A 20,986-nucleotide genomic window follows, 5' to 3' on the forward strand; every position below is an offset into this window, starting at 1 on the left:
GGCTCTTCTGGTGTTCTCCCCTTTGACTTGAAATGTCCTTTTTTGCAGCCACCCTCCCCTCCAGAAAAGCCCTGGTGGTGCCCTCCAAACTGAACCAACCACAACTCTTCCCCAGGGGGAAATAAACAGGGGATAGAGATGAAAAAATAGGTTTAAAAGGGAAAAAAAATAAAAAAAGTAAGAGGGAAGAACAAGCATAAAGGAAGGTTTCTCTCTAATTCTCTTTTTCCTCTATCCTGGGCACTTTCCCACTCCCTCAGGACATTCTTCTCTCATTTATCTTCCTCACCTCCTGGGGTTTCCTCTTCTTGCCAGCAATTAGCGCTGTCACCTCTGCCATCTCCCTGCCTGGACCCCTGCAAAGCTGTGACCAGCGCTTTGGAGGGGCTCAGCCTGTCCCCAGCAAGGAGAGCTGCACATGTCAGGACAGGGTTGTTGTCACAGGGCTTGTCCCTGCAAGGCCACACAGCCCTGGGATGGGCTCTGACCCCGGGATGTTCATACACAGAGCCTGGGAAGGAGGAGGGACTCTCATAAACTCCCAAAAATCTGAAATTCTCCTTGTGCTCCTCCATTCTTTCACTCCCCTCCTCCCCTTACTGCCCTGCACTCACCTTTCCCTCTTCTGCTGTATTTCCCCCACCTCTAAATCTCCTCAGTCCCTTCCTGCTATCACCCAGCCTCACCTGAGTTCCTGGAGATCCATTTTATTTATTTATTTCCTTTCCCTCTTTCTCCTTCCACCCTTTTCCCTCCCCACACTCCTGATTTACGGCAGCAGCAGGAGGCTGATGTTCCCTGCTCCTTCTCTGCTCGGTGCCTGCCATCCCCAGAGCCATCAGGGGCCAATTCATCACAGGAATGCCCCAGCCAAAGTGACTGGGACATTCTTTACAGCCACAATCCCGAGTGCTGGCCTGGAGGGGGCTCCGTGGTGAGATGTCAGCTGTGAGAGAGCTGTCTGGAGGCACAAATATTATTTACGAGGTGTTGTGGCTTCTGGAGGAGGAAGAGAAGAAAAGTGGCTGCCACCGTGGGTTCTGATGGCTCCAGCATCCTGCCACCAAAGAATCACAGCTGGGAGCTCTTCATTAAGGAGCAGGGAAGGCAGGGGGAGGGTGGGATGCTGACCCATGGAATGTCAAAGTGTGGCAGGAGAAAAGCAGGATTTTGTGGGAAAGGGAATGGGGCATCGGTGTCAGAGCAATTCCCAGGGTGAATTCCCAGCACGGGGATGGGAGCTCGAGTGCTTTGTGCAATTTGGGATGGAGCAGAGCAGGGGGGCTCCCAGGGAGATGTTTGCACACCTCAGTTCCCTCCTGGATGACAGCAGCAAATCTGAGAGCTGGGGAAGGCTGGCTGGGAGGGGAGATCTGGGAATACTCTCTTGGAAATGATCCAGCACAGCCCTTCTGAGACTGCCCCTGGCACAGGGGAGTTCAGGATAGCAAGTGCTGCATCCGTGGAGGTGAAGTGGGAATAAAAAGCAGGTTTTTCACCCTGAAAAGTCCTGGATTTGTCATCCTGTGTGGTTTGGGAATGTGTGCAGATGTTTTATAGCCGCATACATTTCGTTTTACTGCTTTGCACATGGAAAGTGGGCCTGTTTCTGAGGCCTTGGGGATGGGTAGTTTAGGGAAGATTCTGGTACCCAAAGCCAAAATTGTTGCAGAATAAGATCCATTAGCCCAATCTGGTCTCTAAGAGCAGCCAGTAGCCAGGGCATTAAGAGAAGTAGAAAAATTAGATGTGACAGACAAGTCCTACAAAGCCCCTTGTTCCCTCATCCCTGTCTTGCTCCCCTCCCCTGAATATCTTTTCCTCCTCCTCCTCCTCCTTCTTCCTCCATCCCAATTATCTCCTCCTTTCATCACTGCCTGAGTTGTAAGTACAAAGTACCAATTAGCTAGTTTTCAAGTTTAATTAGGTTGGAAGGTAGAGCAAATTAAATCCTTTTATCGCAGGTTTCAAAGCGCTTTCCCTTCGGGATGGGTTTCCTTTGGATGAGGCCCATGTTTGTCACCAAGGAGCTGGCCCGGGTCACAGAGCAGGGGATGAAATGCAAGATTGGGTCTATCTCCCTCCTGCCCCGAAATCCTACACCCAGGACATCTTTTTTTGGAATGATTTGGGGTGCACAAACCTCTGCTCCACCTCAATCTCTTGAGCATTGCTCCTTAGCTTGTTTTAGGAACCTTCCAGCAAGGAATTCAGTGAGGAAGCTGGGACAAAGCTCAGCAGAAGGCTTTCAGAATACTTCAACAGTATCAAGCAGCAGGTCCACATGAATGCTTGGGAGCACCTTTATTCCCTAAGCCCTTCTTCCTTTGAGGCCTGAACAAAGGCAGGGAAGCGGATCCAGGAATAAACACCTGAAGATGAAATTGCAGAGCCGAGTGAGGAAGTGTTTAACTCTTGGAGACACAATTGTAGCCACAATTTCTGTTCCTCTTGAGCTCTGAGCAGTGCATTTCAATAGGATCTGGCTCCCTCCATGGAGCTGCTGGACAGGGACACTCAGGGAAGCTTTGGGATTCATCCTCACCTTTGCTCCCTGCTGTGCCAGGGAATCCCTGCTGGTGCCAGCGCCACCCCAGCTGCAGTTTTGGTGTTCTAACCCTGTCCCCTGCCACAATTTCTGCTCCTCTTGAGCTCTGAGCAGTGCATTTCAATAGGATCTGGCTCCCTCCATGGAGCTGCTGGACAGGGACACTCAGGGAAGCTTTGGGATTCATCCTCACCTTTGCTCCTGCTGTGCCAGGGAATCCCTGCTGGTGCCAGCGCCACCCCGGCTGCATTTCTGCTGTCCTAACCCTGTCCCCTGTGCTTCCCTGTGTGTTGCAGACAAGCCACTACCTCAGAGTGCCCCCGGAGGCATCATCGGGATCGTGGGAGGCGTCATCGCCGCCGTCTTCATCATCGGCGTGGCTGTCACCGTCATCATCGTCTACAGGCGGCAGCAGAAGAGCCGCTCCGACACCGACAACGACCTGTGAGTGGCACAAGCACTGCCCACCCGGGCTGCAGCTGCCGTGGGCATGGGGCACAGGGCACAGCACCTCCTGCCCTTCCTCTACCTGCACAACGGGAAAACGTGGTGGGAAAATGTTTTCCTGCTGTTCCTGTCTCGTTCCTCTGATCAGCGTCCCTTCCTTGGGGCTTCCTGGTGCTTCCCATCCTGCTCTCTCCTGTTTCTGAGCTCTTGGCACAAGCCTGAAGTGGGAGCTGGAGCTCAGGGATGCTCCACCAGGTGCTGGGATTGCTGTGGCACGTCCTTGGGGCAGAGGCTCGGTGCCACTGTCCCCCTCCGTGGGTAGAGGAGGATCCTATTCCTCCTTTCCCAATGGCTTCGGGCTCCTGAATGAGACTGAGTCACATTCTGCCATCAGAGAGGGGTTTCTGATAGACCTGAGCACCTCTGAATGCATCCTAAAGTGTCTGGGAAGGGCTCACATCCACCAGCACTGCAGTTTTGGACCTGTGAGTGACATAAACTCTGTCAACAGCAGGGACAGAGGCCACCACAGGGGCTCCTGTTTGGAGCTGGGCTTTGCATAGGGCAGCAGAGATCCCAGGCAGGGAATGGAGTGGTGTGGAGTTCACTCTGTGCAGCAGGAACCTCTCCAGGAGGATTCAGCCTGGGTTCTGCTGAACAGCTCTATCCTGTCACCAGCTCCTCACCCCCTCCCTCCCTTCCCACCTTGCAGGGGAGGCATGGAAAGCCCAGCACCCAGAGGTTGCTTTTATGTTCCCCCAGCCCCCACCTCATTGTTGTTCCACCTTGGGCACATTTTGTGCTCCATTTAATCCCATTTGAGAGAGGGCACTGGAGGATAGCACGGAGAGGAGCAGGGGAAGCTGCAGGAGAGGCAGAGAGGCAAACAAACAACAAAAACCAGCACCACAAGGTGAAATTGCATCAACAGCAGCGGGCCTGTGATGGAGATGCATTCTGACAATCCACTTCCCACAATGGCCCTCCACCAGGCTCAAGGAAGAGCCACTTTAGCAGAGAATAGAAACACAACCGTGCCCAGCTCTGCCGAGGTGCTGCCTCTATTGTGGAGGCTGATCCCGAAGGTAATAGCGTTTCTTTTGTGCAGAGCCATGAAGTCAATGTTTTACAGAGCCCCGGGGACCTGCTCTGCCCTCCCTGCCACCAGCACATTCCAGTCCCACGCTGGAATCCAAGGGAAGGCGCCCATCTCCATCAGATCTGGTGGAGTCTGCACGGAGAGAAGAGAGGGGGCAGCCAGCTAATTAGTGGAGCAGAGTTTTAATAAGTTTTGTAAAAGGATTAGACACATCTGTGCATGTGAACAGAATGTGCAGAGACAGTCTCTAGGCTGGGATTATCGTGGCTGCCAATCCCTGTGCTCTGGGGTAGGAGCTGATCCTCGGTGAGGGTCAGGGATAAATGTCCCTGCCTGGCAGAGCAGGTCCATGAGGAGGGTTCAGATTCCTCCTGGGGAGGAGTGGCAGGGCTGCAAACAGGGCTGCTTCTTGCAGACAGAATCCATTCCCAGAGAAATGCCAGGCTGGGGCTGGCATTACCTCCTCAGTTATCACTCCCTGGTACCTCACAGCCGTGACACAAACACCTCCCAGGGGATGGTTTGCAGGTATCCCAGCTGCACCCTCAGGATCTGCACTCTGACACTGGGATTTGCCTGGAATAAGGACAGAATGCTAGGAGGGAGTTTATTTCCATTAACAATTCTAATTGGGGTGAGGCAAAGGGCACGGGGGAGTTCCTGAGGATAGTCTATGTGATTGTATTGGCAGTTTGGTGACAAACACAATCAAATCCTTGGGCACATCGAAGCAGCAGAACCTTTTCTCCTGCTCTCTACTCAGCAGCCTCTTCTTTCCCTGCAGGATTGACCTCCCTCCATCCCACAAACCTGCCCCTCCACCAAAGAGGAAACAGGACATGAAAAGCCACCTGACTCCAGAAGACATCCAGGTAAAAACCTGCAAATTCCTGCCTCTGGCATGGAAAACTGATCCCAAGCAGGGTCCACAGTGCCTGGATTTTGGGAAATGGGGGTTGCAAGAGCAAAGAAGTTCCTGGATTGAATTTGAGGGGCAGAAATTGAGGATATTTCAAAGCCAGGTTGGATGGGGCTCTGAGAAACTTGGTCTAGTGGGAGGTTTGAACTAAATTATCTTTAAGGTCCCTTCCTACCCAGACTGTTCTATGACTCTATGACTCTGTGACTTGCCCCCCAGAATTCCCAGCCAAGCACTAATTAAAAGCTGTAATTTGGATTCTGCTCTGCCCCTTTGGTGGATGTTGAAGTCTGAAGGAGTTGATGTTTGGTTGTGGTGTCACCTGAAGCAGAGCTTGCCCCATGCTGTGCCAGAGGATAACCCTTGCTCTTCTCATCCCTCTCCTCTCCCCAACTCCAGGTGGTTCACTTGGACAACATGAAACACGAGGAGGAGATCCAGAAGTTCCCTCTGCAGGCTCCCTACTATGACATGGCAGCCCCCGAGCCCTCTCCCTACAGTGACAAACTGGTAAGGAGCACAGGGTGACAGTGGCACTGCCTGGCACCTCAGCCCAGCCTCACCTGGCACCCAGGACCCTAAAAAAGCAAGATCCCCATCATCCCATCCTGGAGGAAAGCAGCCTCCACACTGATCTCAGCTCACCCTAATTCAGCTGTCCATAGGTGCCACAGCTGTGCCTTTCTGGGTAAAATGCCCTGCCCACCCCAAATTCTGTACCTGCCACCCACCTACCCCAGCCTGGCACTCCACAGCTCCTGCAGGGAGCCCCTGTTAGGGTTTGCAGCTGAGGGAAGCAGCAGTGAGAGCCTCACAAAGCAATTATCTGCAGGGCAGAGCGTGCCAGCGTTTGACTCTCACTTGACAACAACAAGTTATTTAAACCCTTTTTCTTTTTTTTTGCTGGAGTGTGGATTTGCTCAGCCTCAGATGGGGAGATGTTAATGTGAGGCAGCAGCAGCAGGGAGAGATGAAGGGTCAGGAGGAGATGCTGGCAGTCACATGGGAAAGGCTGGTTTGCAAGGAGTGAGGAAATGTTAGATGTGAAGGTGCAGGGAACAGGAAATGAGTAAGACTGGAGTGAGTTTTTGATGAGAAAACAGAAAACCATCCCTCTCCCAAGCCTTGGACAGCATCCTTTCCCTCCCTCACCCCATGGCATGGGGGTGCTCTGCTTTTTTATCCATGGCAGACAGGATAGCCCAATGTAAATCCTTCAGGTCTCCCCCAGACTCCCCCTCACGAGGAGTTCAGAGCCCTGCACACCCAGCCCACTGCTTCAGCAGAGTGAACTCCCTGCCTGGAGAAAGGGGTAGAAATATCAGCCCAGACTGGAGTAATTTTTGATGAACACCACTAATTATAGCCCAGTTCATCCTGCTGTGACCCTGCCATGTGCAGACAATGGAAGGACAGGGCTCAGTGACCTTTAGCTGGCACAAGTCTGAAGCCAGGCAGACACCAAGGGCGCTGGAAATCAAAAGCCACAGTTCTGTGCTGATCCTATTTACTTCATCCCTAAAGGAAAACTTCCTCCTGGAGCCCTCCCTCAGTCCTGGGGCTGGTCCCCAGCTCTTTCTACTCCTTGCTGAGTTTTAAATGAAACACAGGACGTTGGAGCGAGACCGCTGCTTGAAAAGCATCTGAAAGCTGAATTTCAGGCAAGCAGGAGGATGGAGGAGCTCATTTCGGGAAATAACGAGCAGTCAGTTAATTAAGTGGCAGAGTTAGTGATGTGAGATGGGGCCTGATGGGTTGCTGCTCCGTAACCATGGCAACAGAGTTTGCTGCTCTCAGTCCTGGCCGGAGAAGATGCATTTCCATGTCCCACGCCTGGCACCGGCTGCTCCTCGCCCGTGCAGCTCTCCTTTCACTTGGCCCACCAAGAACTGGCTCTGCAGCAAGGACGGGGTGTCTGGGGGACTCCAGCTCTTGGCACGGGCCTGGCACAGCTGTGGCAGAGCTCTGTCCCTGGCCAGCATGCCTGGCAGCCCCTGGCAGCAGTGCCAGGCTCACCCAGCACGTACCTGCGCCGTGCTCTGGCTCTCTGCCCCAGCAGCAGGATGCAGCCTGCTCCCATTCCTTGCTAAATGGCTGCATCCTCTGGGCAGGCAGCTGGCTGATGGAGTTTGGGGCTGGCAAGGGACAGGAGGGTGTCCTTGGCTGCCAGGGAGTGCTGGTTTTGCTGGATTCTGCCCAGATCACCCAGGCAGGACGTGCTGCCTCGGCCAGGCCAGGCCTGGGTTGTGCTGTCCGGCCACGCTTTGCAAAGGAACAAGCTTTGCCTTCCTTCCTGCAGGGAAAAAAGTGGCTTGCATCACTTTTTTCAGCCTCACAGCACTGCAGAAGCCTCCTTTTCATGTCGCAGTGGGATTCTGAGGAGCGGCAAGCCCCAGGGAACAGCAGTGGTTACCAAAACCACCATGGGATGGAGCAAGACCTGCCCAGTCCTTCACCTGAGGGCTGGCTCAGCTGGAGGATGAGGAGGGAAGCACATCCCTGGTCCCTGCCAGGCTCACTTTGGCACAGCCCTGCTCCCACCTGCTCCAAGTGCAGATGCAGTGGCTGCTCCGGGGTATCCGTGGTTCTGGCATCCTTGAGAGGGAAAGGCACAGCAGAAAGGCAGGATATTCTTGTTCTGCCTGCACCTCATCTGCAGATTTGGCTTGGGAGGGGAGTGAAGGAGATGAGAGTGGAAGGGAGCAGATCCTGCAGGAAAGTGGGGCGGGTGCACTCAGCTTTGAATGAATTGTGCAAAACCTCGTAATTTGGGATAAACCAGATTTATCACGAGGCGGCACGAAAGGCACTGCCCGGGGTTGAGGATTTCACAGCCCTAGAATGGGAGTCAGGGAGAGATTAGAGATGGCAAAGAGTGAGGGAGGGGGGAATGGGAGAAGTGCCAGGAGAAAATAAAAGAGGCAGGTGGAGGAGGAACCTCCAAGAGGGTGTGCAGGGCCGTGCGTGTGGACGTGGGCTGGCAGGGGACCAGGACACAGGGAGAGGCTGGGGCACGTCTGCGGGCTCAGGATCCCTGCAGGAGGGAGCAGAGCTACGAATGAATGTTTGTTTTTAGGGTTCCAGGCTGTGGGAAAGCCAACAGAGAGCTGAAATGCCCAAGGACAGCGGTGCGGACACCTGAGGCTGCAGGGGTGGGTGTAGATGTGTGGGGGCTGCCTGCAGTGCTTTTCTCTGAGCAGTTTTGGGGTGACAGTGAGGATATCCGTGTGTTCCAGGTGTTTCAGGTGTGTGGGTGAAGGCAGGTGAGCTCTGCCCGTGCTTTTGTGCCAGGTGGATGCTCCGTGCGTGTGTGAGAGGCAGCAGGAGCCAGCGAGGGGGGGAGGCAGAGGCAGTGCAGGAGCAGAGCTGTGATTAGTGTCCGTGTCAGCAGGGCCCATTTGCACAGGTAGAAGGGGAAGTTTCATTGCTGCAGACAGCAAAATAATTTCTCTGGGTTTGCAGGGCAATTACCGGGGTGCCGGTGGTGATGATTTACACCCAGCGCTTGCGTGAGGCAGTGCTGGGCCTTGTATACAAGGCACATTATTGATATTGTAATAAATTCTGCTCCAAACAGGCAGCAAGGAGCAGGAGTGGGAGAAAGGAAGGGGAATCCATGGAGAAAACACCTCCTGTGGGAAGGAAGCAGGAGAGGAGTGAGGCAAAGTAGGCAGGATAGGAACCAGGAGGTAAAACTTGGTCTGGCTTCCTCCAGGAGTAGGGGAGGTGCTGAGACACAAAATTCAGGAGGAAAGAGCTCTGCAAGGCCTAGATTTAGGTCTGACACTGGAGTTGGCATTGCTAATTTTCCTAAATGCCCAAACTGTGGGCCCAGACACGAAGCAGAGGCTCTGCAGGATGTGCAGCTTTCACGCCAACAACTCGCCGCTGCCATCTGGCCACCAAGGGCAGGACAGAGGTGACCTCCAGCCCTCTGCTCCTCCAGCCCCCAGCTCTGCTGAGCACTGGAAGTGCTGCTGCAGCCCCGTTCCCCTTCATTCCCCTCATCCCTGTGGCTGAGGGGCAGAGCAGGGAGCCAAGGCCTGGCGCAGCAGGCAGAGATAATCCGGGAGTGAACAACCCCTTCCAGCAACAGGCACTCAACCAGCTCATTACAGGGCTATGAACTTCTAAAAACGGCTCAGCCACAGCTGCTAGGTGGCTGAGGACACTTCCAAACAGAGAGGAGAGGAACACTTTCAAATTAAACACCTTTTGCACCACTGCCATGCAGTGCAGCCATTTTGGAAAGCTGTTTTGTTTGGAAGAGACACCTCACTCCTCTCAGAGAGCCTCAGCAGATGCCTGGCTAATGCTGGCACTGAAACCAGCCCCAAAAGTGAGGATTAAAGAAACTCCACGGGGCAGGAAGCCAGGATCCCCCTCACACCATGGCTGCTGGCACCAAGGCTCCTCCTGGTGATCCTTCTTCCCCCTGAGCCACCAGCTCTGGGCTATCCTGCCTTCCAGGCTTCTCCCATTATTATCTGCATGAAAGAGGCCTGGGTAGGAATGATCAGACAAATTGGATAATGTTCCATTCATGCAGTCCTTGCTGATAAGCCTGCTTAGTGAAGGAATACCCATAAATATGTCCATGCCAAAGGAGGATGCTTTTAGCATCTCTTAGACCGTGCTAGGGTGACAAAATGGTGCTGCAGAGGTAATCTGCAGTGCCAAGCTGTGCAGCCAAGCCTTGTGACATTCCTCTGTGGCCATGCCTGTGGGGTTTTGGCTTGAAAGCCATGCCCTCTGGGTATCTCCTCCCCAGAACCCCAAATTTCAAACCAAGGATTTTCATTCATGTTCCCCAAACCTGAGTTTGCAGCGAATCCCAAACTCTTGGGTTAAAGCAGACAGCTCAGGTGCATTGTGAGGTTTGAACTCACTGACCCAGCCCCAGCTAAGGAAAATGCTGGGGCCAGAGGGGTTCAGTGGAAGATCAGAGCAGTGAGATGGTGCTGGGAGCAGCCCCAGGGAAGGGGGCAGTGGCTGGGAGTGCTGCCAGCCAGGGCTGGTTCACTCAGCTCTGCTTTTGGGGGAGCAGTACCTTTGTGACTTTTGCTTTGATTTGGGATTTTACCTGACTGATTATTCATTACCCCCCCTACCTCCTTCTTTTTAACTGTTTTTTCTTACTCCTCCCCTGTTTTCTTACTCCTCCCCTCCCTCCTCACCCTTTTTCTTCTTTCTTCCCCCTTCACTCCCTCCGTGTCCTGTCTCACCCCTCACCATCTGCACGGCCCCTCTGCCCTCACTCCCCACCTGCCCCCCACTCCTCCCTCGTGTCCCCCCACCGCCTTGCTGCTCTCTTCTCTCCAGAACCCTGGCAACAAGGACTGTGATGTCCAGTATGCAGAGCTGGACACGTCGGCTCTGGCTGTGTCACCCAGCCCTCGGAGCTCCATCCATGCAGGAGGAGACCTAGTCGAGTATGCAACCATCCAGCCCAACCTTCGCTAGCGCATGTCACTCTAGGCCCTTTCCCCTCAGATTCTGGCCTCAAGGTACTCACCACAACACTCTGCCTTCCTCACTGCACCCTCCAAGTCCCCCCTCCCTGCATTCCTCCCTCCCTCTGCAGCGTTCTGTCTGTCTGTCCCTCCCTGCCTGCTCTCTCTCTGTCTCTCTGCTGCCCCGGTTTTGGTTTTTTTTTGGGGGTGCTGCCCAGAATGCTTTTGCCTTGCCTTGCCTCTCTGCATGCTCTTTTTGCTGTGTTTCCCTTTGCTTCCTGCAGCCAGGCATGTGGGACAGGGGGAGGGTTCATGGCTTGGTGGCAGAGCAGGGGTTGGCCCCCCTGCTGCAGGTGGGTTTGAAGTTCCTGCTCTGGTTGAGGGAATTTCTGCAGTGCCCGTGAGGAATCAGAAGTCAGAGATGCTGAGAGGGCTTTTCCCTCCTTGTTCCCAGGACAAGGGAATGACTGAAAGGAAAATTTAAAGAAGAAAGGCTTGTGTGCATGTGGAAGTAACTCTAGAGAAGATGGAGCAGATGTGCATGTGTGAAAGAACAAGGTGGGAGAGGATGTGACAGAATATGGGAACACCTAAAGGTTCCCCCAGCTGAAAGACTCCGTGGATAAGAGACAGGCAGACAGGGACTGTGCATGTGACAGTGACAGGGCTGGCGTGGCATGAGGCAGGTGCTGGTGGCAAGTTTGGATGCCTGGGAGAGAGGGAGAGATTATTTTCCTTGGTGTTCTCCTTCTCAAAACCAGGCAAAGACTGAGTCCTGCTCTCCGGACATTTTCGAGTGTCACCAAACTTATTCAAGGACCTGAGCCTGTTGGCAGAGGCTCAGGTCCTGTGGCAGGGAGTGATTTGGACTCAGTTGCTTGTTCTGTACCATCTCCAGTAACCCTCTGAACGATGATTTTTTAGTGGAAAAACCACTAAAATTGGGATGACTTCAGCTCTTCCCACGATCCTTTCCCCCATCATCACAGCTTTTTCTCAGCTATTAAAGCCACCAGGTCCCTGAAAGGGAGAGATATCTCCTTTCCCACCTTTTCTGGATGATTCCAAGAGTTTTTGGCCAAGGAAATGCCACTGGTGCCCCTGTCCATGGCTCCAGCTGTCTCTCGCTCCTGGGGTTGTGGTGACTCCAGGCCCTGCCTTGCTCCTTCCCCTTTGTTTCGCTGCCTTTCCAGCAGCAGGAAGGATCTGTGGGTTTAAAGGAAGGGAAGGGAGAGGAGAAAAGGCAGCCAGCAAACAGAGGTGCTTTGGAGGTCCTTGAATCCCCCCTGGTCAGCCCAGGTAGATCAGAGGGGGCTCCAGAGAAGGGGCAGCTTGGGGCCAGAAAGGAATGGCTTGGAGAAGACAAAGGATCATTGGGAAGGAAGGAAGGGAAGGAGGATAAGCAGGAGGAAAATGGCATTTTTATAAACCCCCCTGGACAATCCTGTTCAGTGTCCCCCTGAGCTGAGGAGCTCCGTGGGTGAGGGTGCAGCCCCCACTCCTGGGTGCGAGGCGTGCAGGGGCTGCTCCAGTTTGCTCTGTCCCTGTGCTCCCTGGTGTTCCCGTGCTGGAAGCAGCCCTGTAGCTCCCCTGGTGTAGCAAAAGCCCTCCTAGGTGAGTGTCTGCATGGAGCAGATCCATAACCTCTCTCTCTTGTGGTGTCTCACCCACTCCTGCTCCCAGAATGAGGATCAAGGTCTTCGTAGACGTAACGAGCGAGAGTGGACAGTAAGTTTTGGATGGGTTTGGTTTTCCCTTCCCTCTGTTTCCTTGTGGGGATCTGTTTGTCACTGCCCTCCCAGGCACTTCCAGCCTCCTGCATCCTCTCTGGGATGAGAATTCCAGCCCTGAGGAAGGGGTGGTTGAAACCAGCCACTCTCCCTCGTGTCTTCACCTCCCGTTCCCAACAGATTCTTGGGCTGCTCCCACTGCTCCAAACAAGGCAAGAGCTCCCTAATCCATCTTGGGAGGTCTCGCCTCGTCCTCCCCAGGGTGGGGAATTTTATTGTCAGCAAAAGGACAGTAATCCTCCAAATCCAAATTTGGAAATCCTCCCAGTCTCTCTCAAGTAAAAATAAAGCCAGTCATATGGTGCTTTGAAGGTGTAATCTCCCTGCTAAGACACACCACAGATCAGGGCAATTTGATTTTTTTTATGCTTTTTTAATTATTTCCTCCCCCCTTCACCTCCCCACACTCCAGCTCTCCGTTTTGCTTGGGAATTTCTTGTCCCTGTTGCAGCAGGAAAAGCTGGAAACCATCAGACCTGGAATCAAAACACAACAAATCAGTGGCCAGGGTTCAGACTCCCATTTCCTAATTGCAGGGGAAATAAAGCAAAGAGGTGGCTCCTTATTAGCTTCCCATTTTTAAATGAGGATATCAGCCCTGCCTTGACTCCAGAAGGGTGGAGAGGAGGATTTGGGAGAGAAACAGCCAGGAGGGAAATGTTTGGGATGATTGGTGGTGTGAGGTGCTGTAGGAACATGGACCAGGTAGGTACCAGAGGCAGCAGGGGAAAAGAAAAGCATGCTGTGAGAAGGAATGCAGCGTTCTGAGCAAGTTTTCTGCATAATTAATACTTGCATGTGTCTGAATGCATCCCTCACCACAGGTCCTTGCTCTGCATTTGGGGAATTTCAGCTCAATCTTTTTATTTCCTGAACCCAGGGGCGAGTCCCTCTGTCCCACTTGCCCTCAGTTCTGTCCTCACAGGAGCCCAAGTTCAGGTTCCTGCTCATCCCTGCCACATCAGTGCTCATTCTTTCCTCAGGACAGGGATTATCCAAGAGCTCCCTCCCTGATAAAGCACCAAACAGAGCAGGAACCTGCCCCGAGATCCCTAAAATCATGGCCACACTTGGAAGTGGAAAAATACCCCAAATACCCCGAGCAGGGAGCTCAGACCCAGGGGAGGAGAGGATGTGAGGCTCCCAACACCAGCAGGAAATAATCCTTTTTTTGGTTCCCAGTGTATTTTCTGGGCCTCAACACCCTCAGCCTCTGCCCTGGCTGGTCCTCAGTGTGACAGCAGCTTTGTGATGCTGTCACTCAACAGAGCTGCTCCTTCCTGGCCATCAGCCTGTGCTGCAGCCCAAACTTCCAAACCAGCAGATGAGGGGGGGTCAGGGTAGTGGCAGCCCAAAATTTCAGGAGTTTTGAGCAGCAGGGGCTTTTCTCCAGCCAGGAAAGCACAGGTGAACACATTCCATAAATGCAAAAATGTGTTTGCCATTAGCTTGGCCAAGCAGAGAAAACCATTACCTGTCCAACTCTCACCTGTAAAATCTTCAGATTCCCCAAAAACCATAGCAGAGAAACCCTCAGGTCACTGAGAAGGAGTTTTTCACTTTCAGACCAGTAGGAACTCATTACTCCAAGATGATTAAAAGTACAGGACATGGTCAGCTGCCTCACACCTCCTGCTACCCGAAGAGATGTTCTGCAAATAGAAGAAAAGATGGAATTGGGTGTGGAGGGATGGAGAAGGGTTGAGTTAAAGTCATGGCAGAAATGAAAGCTCCCTAATTCAATCAAATAAAGCCTGTTTAAAGGTAATCTGCCAGGCTGTCTGAAATGGATAGATTGCTGACATCCCCTTTAATCAGGCTCTTGGAAATAAAACTGAGAGGGGAGGATGTAACCCAGATAATGAAGAATTGCATGGAGTCATGCTGGAGACAAAGGCAAGTGGGAGAAGTCAGGTGGGGGAAGGTGGTAGAATCGTGTGCCAGTTCAATTTAATTAGTTCATTATCCCTAATTTAATTTCAAACTTCGTTAAAGATAAATTAGATTGGGGAAAAGTCACAGTGGGACTGGGGAAGGAAGTCAAAGGGCACTGGCTGTGAGATGTGTTAGAAAACACCAGGCTGGTTTTGTTCTCCTCCCTTTTGCCACTCCATAAACGAGCTCAGGGAACAAAGCAGGAGCAAAGCAACTCCTGGCTCAGGTGCTGAGGAGAGGTAAAAGGAGGCAGGGAATTCTCTTCCTTTGGCCCTGACATTCTCCAGCTGCCCTGCCCTGACCCCACCTGTGAGGAGCGAGCACAAAAGAGGGGCCAGCAAGAAAAGAAGGATTTGTTTGCACTCACCTGTGCAAACAGAAGTGCTGACAAGACTGCACTGGGTGTCTTTGGCAATGTCTCACAGCCACACTAACTGGGAGAAAAGGAGGAAGAGAAATGCTTGGCTGACCCCAGGTATTGTCACAGCCAGCCCGTAAGAGTGTCTCACCCCCTTTTGCTGCCACCTGATCACACCCAGCTGAGCTTCCACTTGTGTTAACTGAGGATCTCTCCTAGGAGACCTTTCTGTCCACCAGACCTGCACACAGCTCTAGCAAATCCTCTGCTTTTCTCAGAAAGCACAGAAACTTCCCCTCCCACTTAATTGATGACAAATTACAAGGAACTCCCTTGCCTGCTTTGTCTTACTAAATTTCTGTAATTAAGACAGCTTCCCTTTCAGGCTAGCTTAACCCAGAAGATTAAAGCAGGAGGAGAGCATGGCTAAATAAAGATTTTTTTTCCCCCTTCCAGGTGTGGAAAGGGGTTCTGTTGAGTGTGACAATTCTTAAGAGTAGATTGTACAGGGAGAGGACTTTACACGTCCCATTTTCCCAGTCTGTGAGCCCCTTTTAACCTCTTTTTATCAGCTGGGGCTGCCAGAAGAACAGCAAACATTTATTTAAGGTTGAGTTAGTGAGGCTTTTTCATAGCCCCTGGCTTGGGCTCCTCTGCTTAAAGAGCTCTAATGCTGCACTTATCCACATTTTCACTTGGCAATTAAAAGGCTAAAATGGACAAAAACTGTGGGAAAGGCCCACCCAAATGTAGGATGCCAGCACAGAACTCCACTGCTGACTTTTAAAAGCTCAGTCTGTAGGATAAACAGTTTTGCCAGTGGAAGGGAAATGAAAATGAGGTTGGACCTCAGCACTGCTGCTGTTTTCCTGGGGCTCAGGCAAACTTTCCCTCACTGGGCTCAGCCAGACTGTTCCCAAAATTGCCTTTGTGCCTCTCCCAGCGGTCTGAGCCATCAATAAATTATTGTCACCACCTTGTTTTCTATAGGATTTGGGATTTTTAAAGAGTCCTGGTGAAATATTCATCCAGGAGCTGGAGTGGGTTGTTCTGTTCCTTCAGGCGTTTTCTCCTGAGGGCCAACCCTGTCCTTTCCACAAAACTGTTCCTGGGAATCTGAAAGGGAACAAGGAAGGACTCAAGGGCAAGTTGCTTGCTTCAAACCACAAGCATCAAAACCTTTTCCAGTGCTGTTTGCTCCCTCTTGGAGAAGAAATTATCTCCTGGTGAGCGCCCCTGAGCCCAGGTTGGTTTTAAAAAACAAGTGTCCATCCTGCTTGGGTCATCCTGCAGGGTTTCCAAAGCAGGAAAGGGTCTGGGAGCAGGGAGGAATCCTTCCCATCTGCTGCCACCCTCTGGGGAGCCGCAGCCCTGGGATGTGGGAGAGATGCTCCCTCAAGCCCAGCAGGGCAAAGCATCCACACACAGAGGGAAAAGCACGGGGCCCACAGAGCAGCCTCGGGTTTGGAAGTGGTTTTATGTTCTCTGTAGTTGATTTGACTCACAGAACCCAGCCCGAGGCTTCCTGGGGAGCTGCTCACACAGGCAGAGCCCAGCACTCCTGTCTCCCATGCTAACAACAGGCACAGGGAGCTTATTCTGCATCCCAAGCCCCGGGTAGGACACAGGTGCCCTTTAAATGGAAGAGCACAGGCCTGGCTTGGATTAATGATGCCTTCAAGCACTGCTTTTGCAAAACTCAGGTTAGGAAGCACAGGAATAAACTGCCCTTCCTCTGGCTGGCTGATTGTTTAGTCCAGAGAGCAGAGTATTTACAGACAAGGGACAAGCCATGCCCAACCCATACATATTCATCAACAATCTGGGTATTTCAGGCAGCAAGACAAAAACTTTGCAGCGTGAGGATTTACCACCTGGGTTTCCATTTTCCTGAAGCAGCAAGCTCTGTAAACTGGTTAACATTCCATCCTGCTTGCTCTCTGTGTGTCTCAGCAAGGAGCTGAAGGGCTGTGTGTGTTTTCTGGCCGTGCATCCCGGAGTTTTCACCCGTTGACTTTTGTCTCTACTTGCAGAACTTTGGAAAGTGTCACTCAGAGATATCGAATGCGAGTGATTACCTGACCCGCTGTTACTCACATGAAGATCGATATCTGGAGAAGATCCCTCATGTCTATGCCCCCTTGTCAGACCTCCCACAAGATCTTTATCCTCACCATTCCGACATCTCCTTCTGCTGCCCACCTCCTGGCTCCCGGGCTCCTTACATCTGTCCTAAGGAACAGTATGTTTAAAGTGTCAACACTGCAAAAAAAAAAAACAAAAAAAAAAAGAAGAAACTCATGGTTTTCACCTCTCCTGTGGCTCAACAACCAAGGCCTTCCAGCCCTCCCCTCCCTTTGCCATTGCTCATTTTATTGATTGGTTTTTAAATCCGGGTGCAATTGCCATGATTAGTTCCAAGTGTCTGCCTGGCTTGCTAACGCTCAAGGGAACACCCTGCCTTCTCCCACGTCCTCTCCAGTACCTGCATCTTTCTTTTCTCCTCCTGGCTCTGTGTGTGCATGTGTCTGTGGGTGACAGCTGCCCTGTGGTGGGTGGGGTGTGCCCAGCCCAGCCCCGTGTCCGTGGGTTTTCCCCTGTGTTGATTCCTGCACTCCTCACGCCGGAGCAGCCGGGTGTGGATCATCCCCAGCCCTCGCTGCAGCTTCTGTGAGGTTTTACAGCACAGCCAGTGCTCAAAGCTGAGCCTGTGGCTTTTTATTTCTTTTTTGTTTGTTTGTTTGTTTTCCTGCTCCTTTTCCCCCTTGGAAGTGGGGATAGCAAATCCCCGTTTGTGAGGAGCTGAACAGCCAAGATTGCTGAACCAAATCATAAGATGCTTATAACGAAAGATGCTCAAAACCAACCCAAAAATAGAGATCAGGACATGGTTTAGGCGGTTTGTTTCTGTCCTTTTCCCTTCCTGCTCCCACTCCCAATCTCCTGGATTGACTCTTTTAAAGGAGACACATTTTGGAGTCAACACATTTGGAGAAAGCATCCTTTAAATAACAGGTCTGATAACCTGAAACCCAAAGGAGAAAATAATTATAAAGGAAAACATTCTCTCTAATTTTCCTTTCAAAGCCTAACGTGGCCCCCCACGAACTTTTCCCCCTTCTCTTCCTCACATCTGTTGATTGGAATTTTAAAATTAACTCAGGCAGAATATGAAGAATAAATCAGGATTTCAGGTAATCTCCTAGCTCTTAATGAAGGATAAAAGCCAATAGAGGAATTTGGTCTTTTAACTTTTATAAAAGCATCTTAGTTTTGGGACTACACCTTTTTTTGATATTGGAATGTGTGTGGGTGTGTAAATCCAAACGTGTACATTCCTGTGACCACAAAGTGTTTTAGAGAAGGGAATTTATCTCCACATCACATTTGTGTTCACTTGTACTAGAGAAAAAAATATATAAATATCGATATACACTTCAATGTATATAAAAGGAAAGAAGAGGAAGAGGAGGATGAGGAATGAACATCCTGCCTCAGAGCTTGGTTTCAGGGATAACTCCCATCTGTTTCACCCATGGCATGGAAGAGGTGAGGCTGGGATGGTTCTGGACGAGGGGATAAATCTTTGTGGCCAGAGGGCATTTCCTTGGCTTTGGCTCAGGGAATTTCCTTGGCTCTGCCCATCTGGCATTCTGCAGGCACTAAAATCCCTCTGGAAAACGGGAGGGTGCTGGAGCTGAGGGCATGGGAGGGAGAGTGGGCACCACAGCCTTGCCCTGCTGCCCAGGCACCCAAAACCTGTCAGTGCTGCTGGGACAGGTGAGGAATGGAACTCCCAGCAGGTGACAGCTCCTGTCAGGGGACGTGTGACCACACAGGTGTCCCAGCCCAGCTCCTGCACTGAGGCACCCGTTAATCTTTGTTGAGCTGGATCTCAGCAGCTCTGCCTGCTCTCTGCCCTTGCTGTGTCCCTGTCACCTCCAGCCTCGTCCTGCCTGTCCCTGCTCCTCCCCACAGCTGCACATCTGGGCCACTCTGCCTCCCTGCAGCCTGGCAAACACATCTGGACGGGGGAGAGGGGCTCACACCCTGCTCAGTCGGGCAGCACAGCCCTGGGGGGGATGACACAATGTGCATGGATCCCCCAGAATGGCAAAAATCACCCCCAGCTCTTCCCAGCCCTTGCCCAGAGCACGCTGCCACTCTGTGCTCGAGCAGGACAAGGTTTGGGGGGAGCTGCTGCACCTGGAGAGGTTTTTCCTGCTGGGAGGTGGCCTCACACTAAGGGACAGGTGGGTGCATCAGCTGAGCCTCCTGGGGGTGCCTGGCTGGCTGAGGAGTGGATGAAGGGGAGTTTTTGATGCATTTTTTGGCCAAGCTGGAATGGGCAGCAGCAGCTCTGCCATGTGCTGGTGCGTGGAGCACCCTGATTCCCAAAGGATCAGGGGAGGATCATCAGGACACAGAGCACTCCACACAACTTTTCAATCCCATCCTGCCAGTCCTGACTGATGCAAACCTTCCTGGAATCATTTGTAGTCACGTTTCCTCTGGCAGTCTCCAGAGGATGCAGCCGGTTGTTCCCTCACACCAAAGGACTCCAGTGCTCCAGGTCTCTGTCAGAAAATGCATTTTTCTCTCTGGTATTCTCCCCAACACACCTTGGGTTACCATGGAGCTGGAAACTGGGTGTGCTCTGAACCAAAGGCACAGCCACCACGCTGAATCTGCCAAATCTGCCTTTGCTCCCTCTCTTTGGAAAGGTGAGGAGGTGCTGGAAGCCCCACGGGTCTCTGATGTCCTGGAATCAACCCAGCCCCACTGACCATGAGGACAAAGCAAGCAAAACCCCATTCCAAGCTTCCCTACCTGCATGCCTGGAACAGCAGAGCTCTGCCTGTACCGTGGTTTGATTTGGAGCCTTCACCTGATGTGGTTTCAGACAGATCCAGGAATTTAAATGAGAAGTGGAATATGTTCAGGTCTTCAGATACAAGAGGAAAGAAGCCAGACAAAATGATTGCTTGCCAGAGGAGGCTGAGAACACGTTGCAGGTGGTTTTCTCTGCTGCCCATGTCGGGGACAAAGGTGCTTTGATGAGCAAGGGGAAGGCAGGGATACAAACTGCAGCATTACAGAAAAACTCTGCTTGCCTTGTGCAGCTTTGAATCTCAGCTGCCCACAGAAGCCTGCCACAAAGGGTTTTAGTGGGCTTGCAGCAAAGCAAAAGGATTTCAATCCTCCCTGAAAAGGTAAAAGGCAGGAGAAGCCTCAGTTCAAAGCAGTAGCTTGACTTATGCCAGCACAGGTGTTTAGTCTAGGAATGCCTTGGTTCTCTCTGCCTCTCCTGAAGAGCTGGTTTGATCTCAAAAAATGGCAAGAGGGACTCACCACACGCCACCAAATTCCTCTGAGCCCTAGGGAAAAGGGGGAACCCTGAAGGACAGCCCTGAAGTAAGAAATAGTGAGTCCAGTGCTTTGGTTCTACAAACCTGTGCTTGGGAATGTTCTGATTCAGGGCTCTTGTTCCTCCCTCCCTCTCCCTGCTGTCACCCAGTGTTTGCCCAATGGCTCTTCCCAAACTTCCCTGGGCTAAATCCTCACTTTGCTCCAGGATAAGGCTGCCCACACCCGGGGGGAGCTTGCAGGTGCTGGATCAGGGCCAGGGGGAGGTGTTCTCCTGCTGGCACGGTGCCAATTGACTTTAGGAGATTCCCTGCTCTGGAGACTGAGCCACCCAGCAGCGCTGCTGGGCGTGGATCACTGGACAAGTCCAGCTGGAAACTGGTGGAGTGGGATCCAGTGGGCTGGGAGGAACTGGTGTCGTAGGATAGGGAGTCATTTAGGTTGGAAAGACCTCTAGGATGGAGCTGTTCTTCCTGTTACCAGGGTGAAATGTCACGGGTTCTGTTCCATGTGTTGGTGGCACTGACACCAGAGCTCTTGCAGATGGAAAAGACTGATCACAGAACTTAAATAAAAGTGAGCTGAAGAGTTACAGCAGCTTCTGTCCTGCCTGTGGGGGCTGTGTGGGGTGTTTGATGTCTGCCTTGCTCCCAGGGCTGCCTTCTTGCTGAGTTGTCCTCCACATGCCCCACCCCTTGCATTGCACCCCCCAAAATGCACCCACAGGCACTCCTGCTTCTCCCAGGAGTTCCTGCCCATTCCAGAGGCTCCTCAGGGCAGGAATAACCCACTTTTCCTGCTGCATCCCTCCCTGCCTGCAGCACAGGGCACCCAGGACCAAAGGTAAGCAGAGGAGCAGAGTTCAGTGACCTCCAGGGCGATGGCTGCTGCTCCTCCCTGCCCTGGCTGCTCAAGAGATGTCAGTCCCACTTCACTTTGCTTGAGAATCCTCCTCCCAGCCTCCCCCTGCACGTGGGTGGGACAGATCCAGTCACAAACAGCCACTCCTGGGGCCAGCAGCTATTTGGGAAAGAAAAGGGGAGTTCCTCCTCCTCCTCCTCCTCCTCCTC

At 52.3% G+C, this 20,986-nt stretch overlaps 1 protein-coding gene and 1 long non-coding RNA gene across 2 annotated transcripts; one reads left to right on the forward strand and one right to left on the reverse strand.

The window, feature by feature from the left end:
• The first annotated feature begins 939 nt into the window (after positions 1-939).
• LOC132337945 (uncharacterized) lies at positions 940-20,508 on the forward strand. The gene is made up of 5 exons (XM_059867003.1): positions 940-1,033; positions 2,845-2,992; positions 4,879-4,966; positions 5,413-5,523; positions 16,583-20,508. Exons 1-5 carry the CDS (start codon positions 940-942, stop codon positions 16,799-16,801), a joined length of 660 nt encoding a protein of 219 aa, XP_059722986.1. The 3' UTR covers positions 16,802-20,508.
• On the reverse strand, positions 12,624-14,760 carry LOC132338121 (uncharacterized). The gene is made up of 3 exons (XR_009489381.1): positions 14,559-14,760; positions 13,746-13,908; positions 12,624-12,732 (listed from the first exon to the last, which is right to left on the reverse strand). It is a non-coding gene; the product is annotated as an uncharacterized LOC132338121 (long non-coding RNA).
• Positions 20,509-20,986: the final 478 nt, after the last annotated feature.

The sequence above is a fragment of the Haemorhous mexicanus genome, chromosome 24 (genome assembly GCF_027477595.1).
Source record: "Haemorhous mexicanus isolate bHaeMex1 chromosome 24, bHaeMex1.pri, whole genome shotgun sequence".
Classification (NCBI taxonomy): Eukaryota; Metazoa; Chordata; class Aves; order Passeriformes; family Fringillidae; genus Haemorhous; species Haemorhous mexicanus.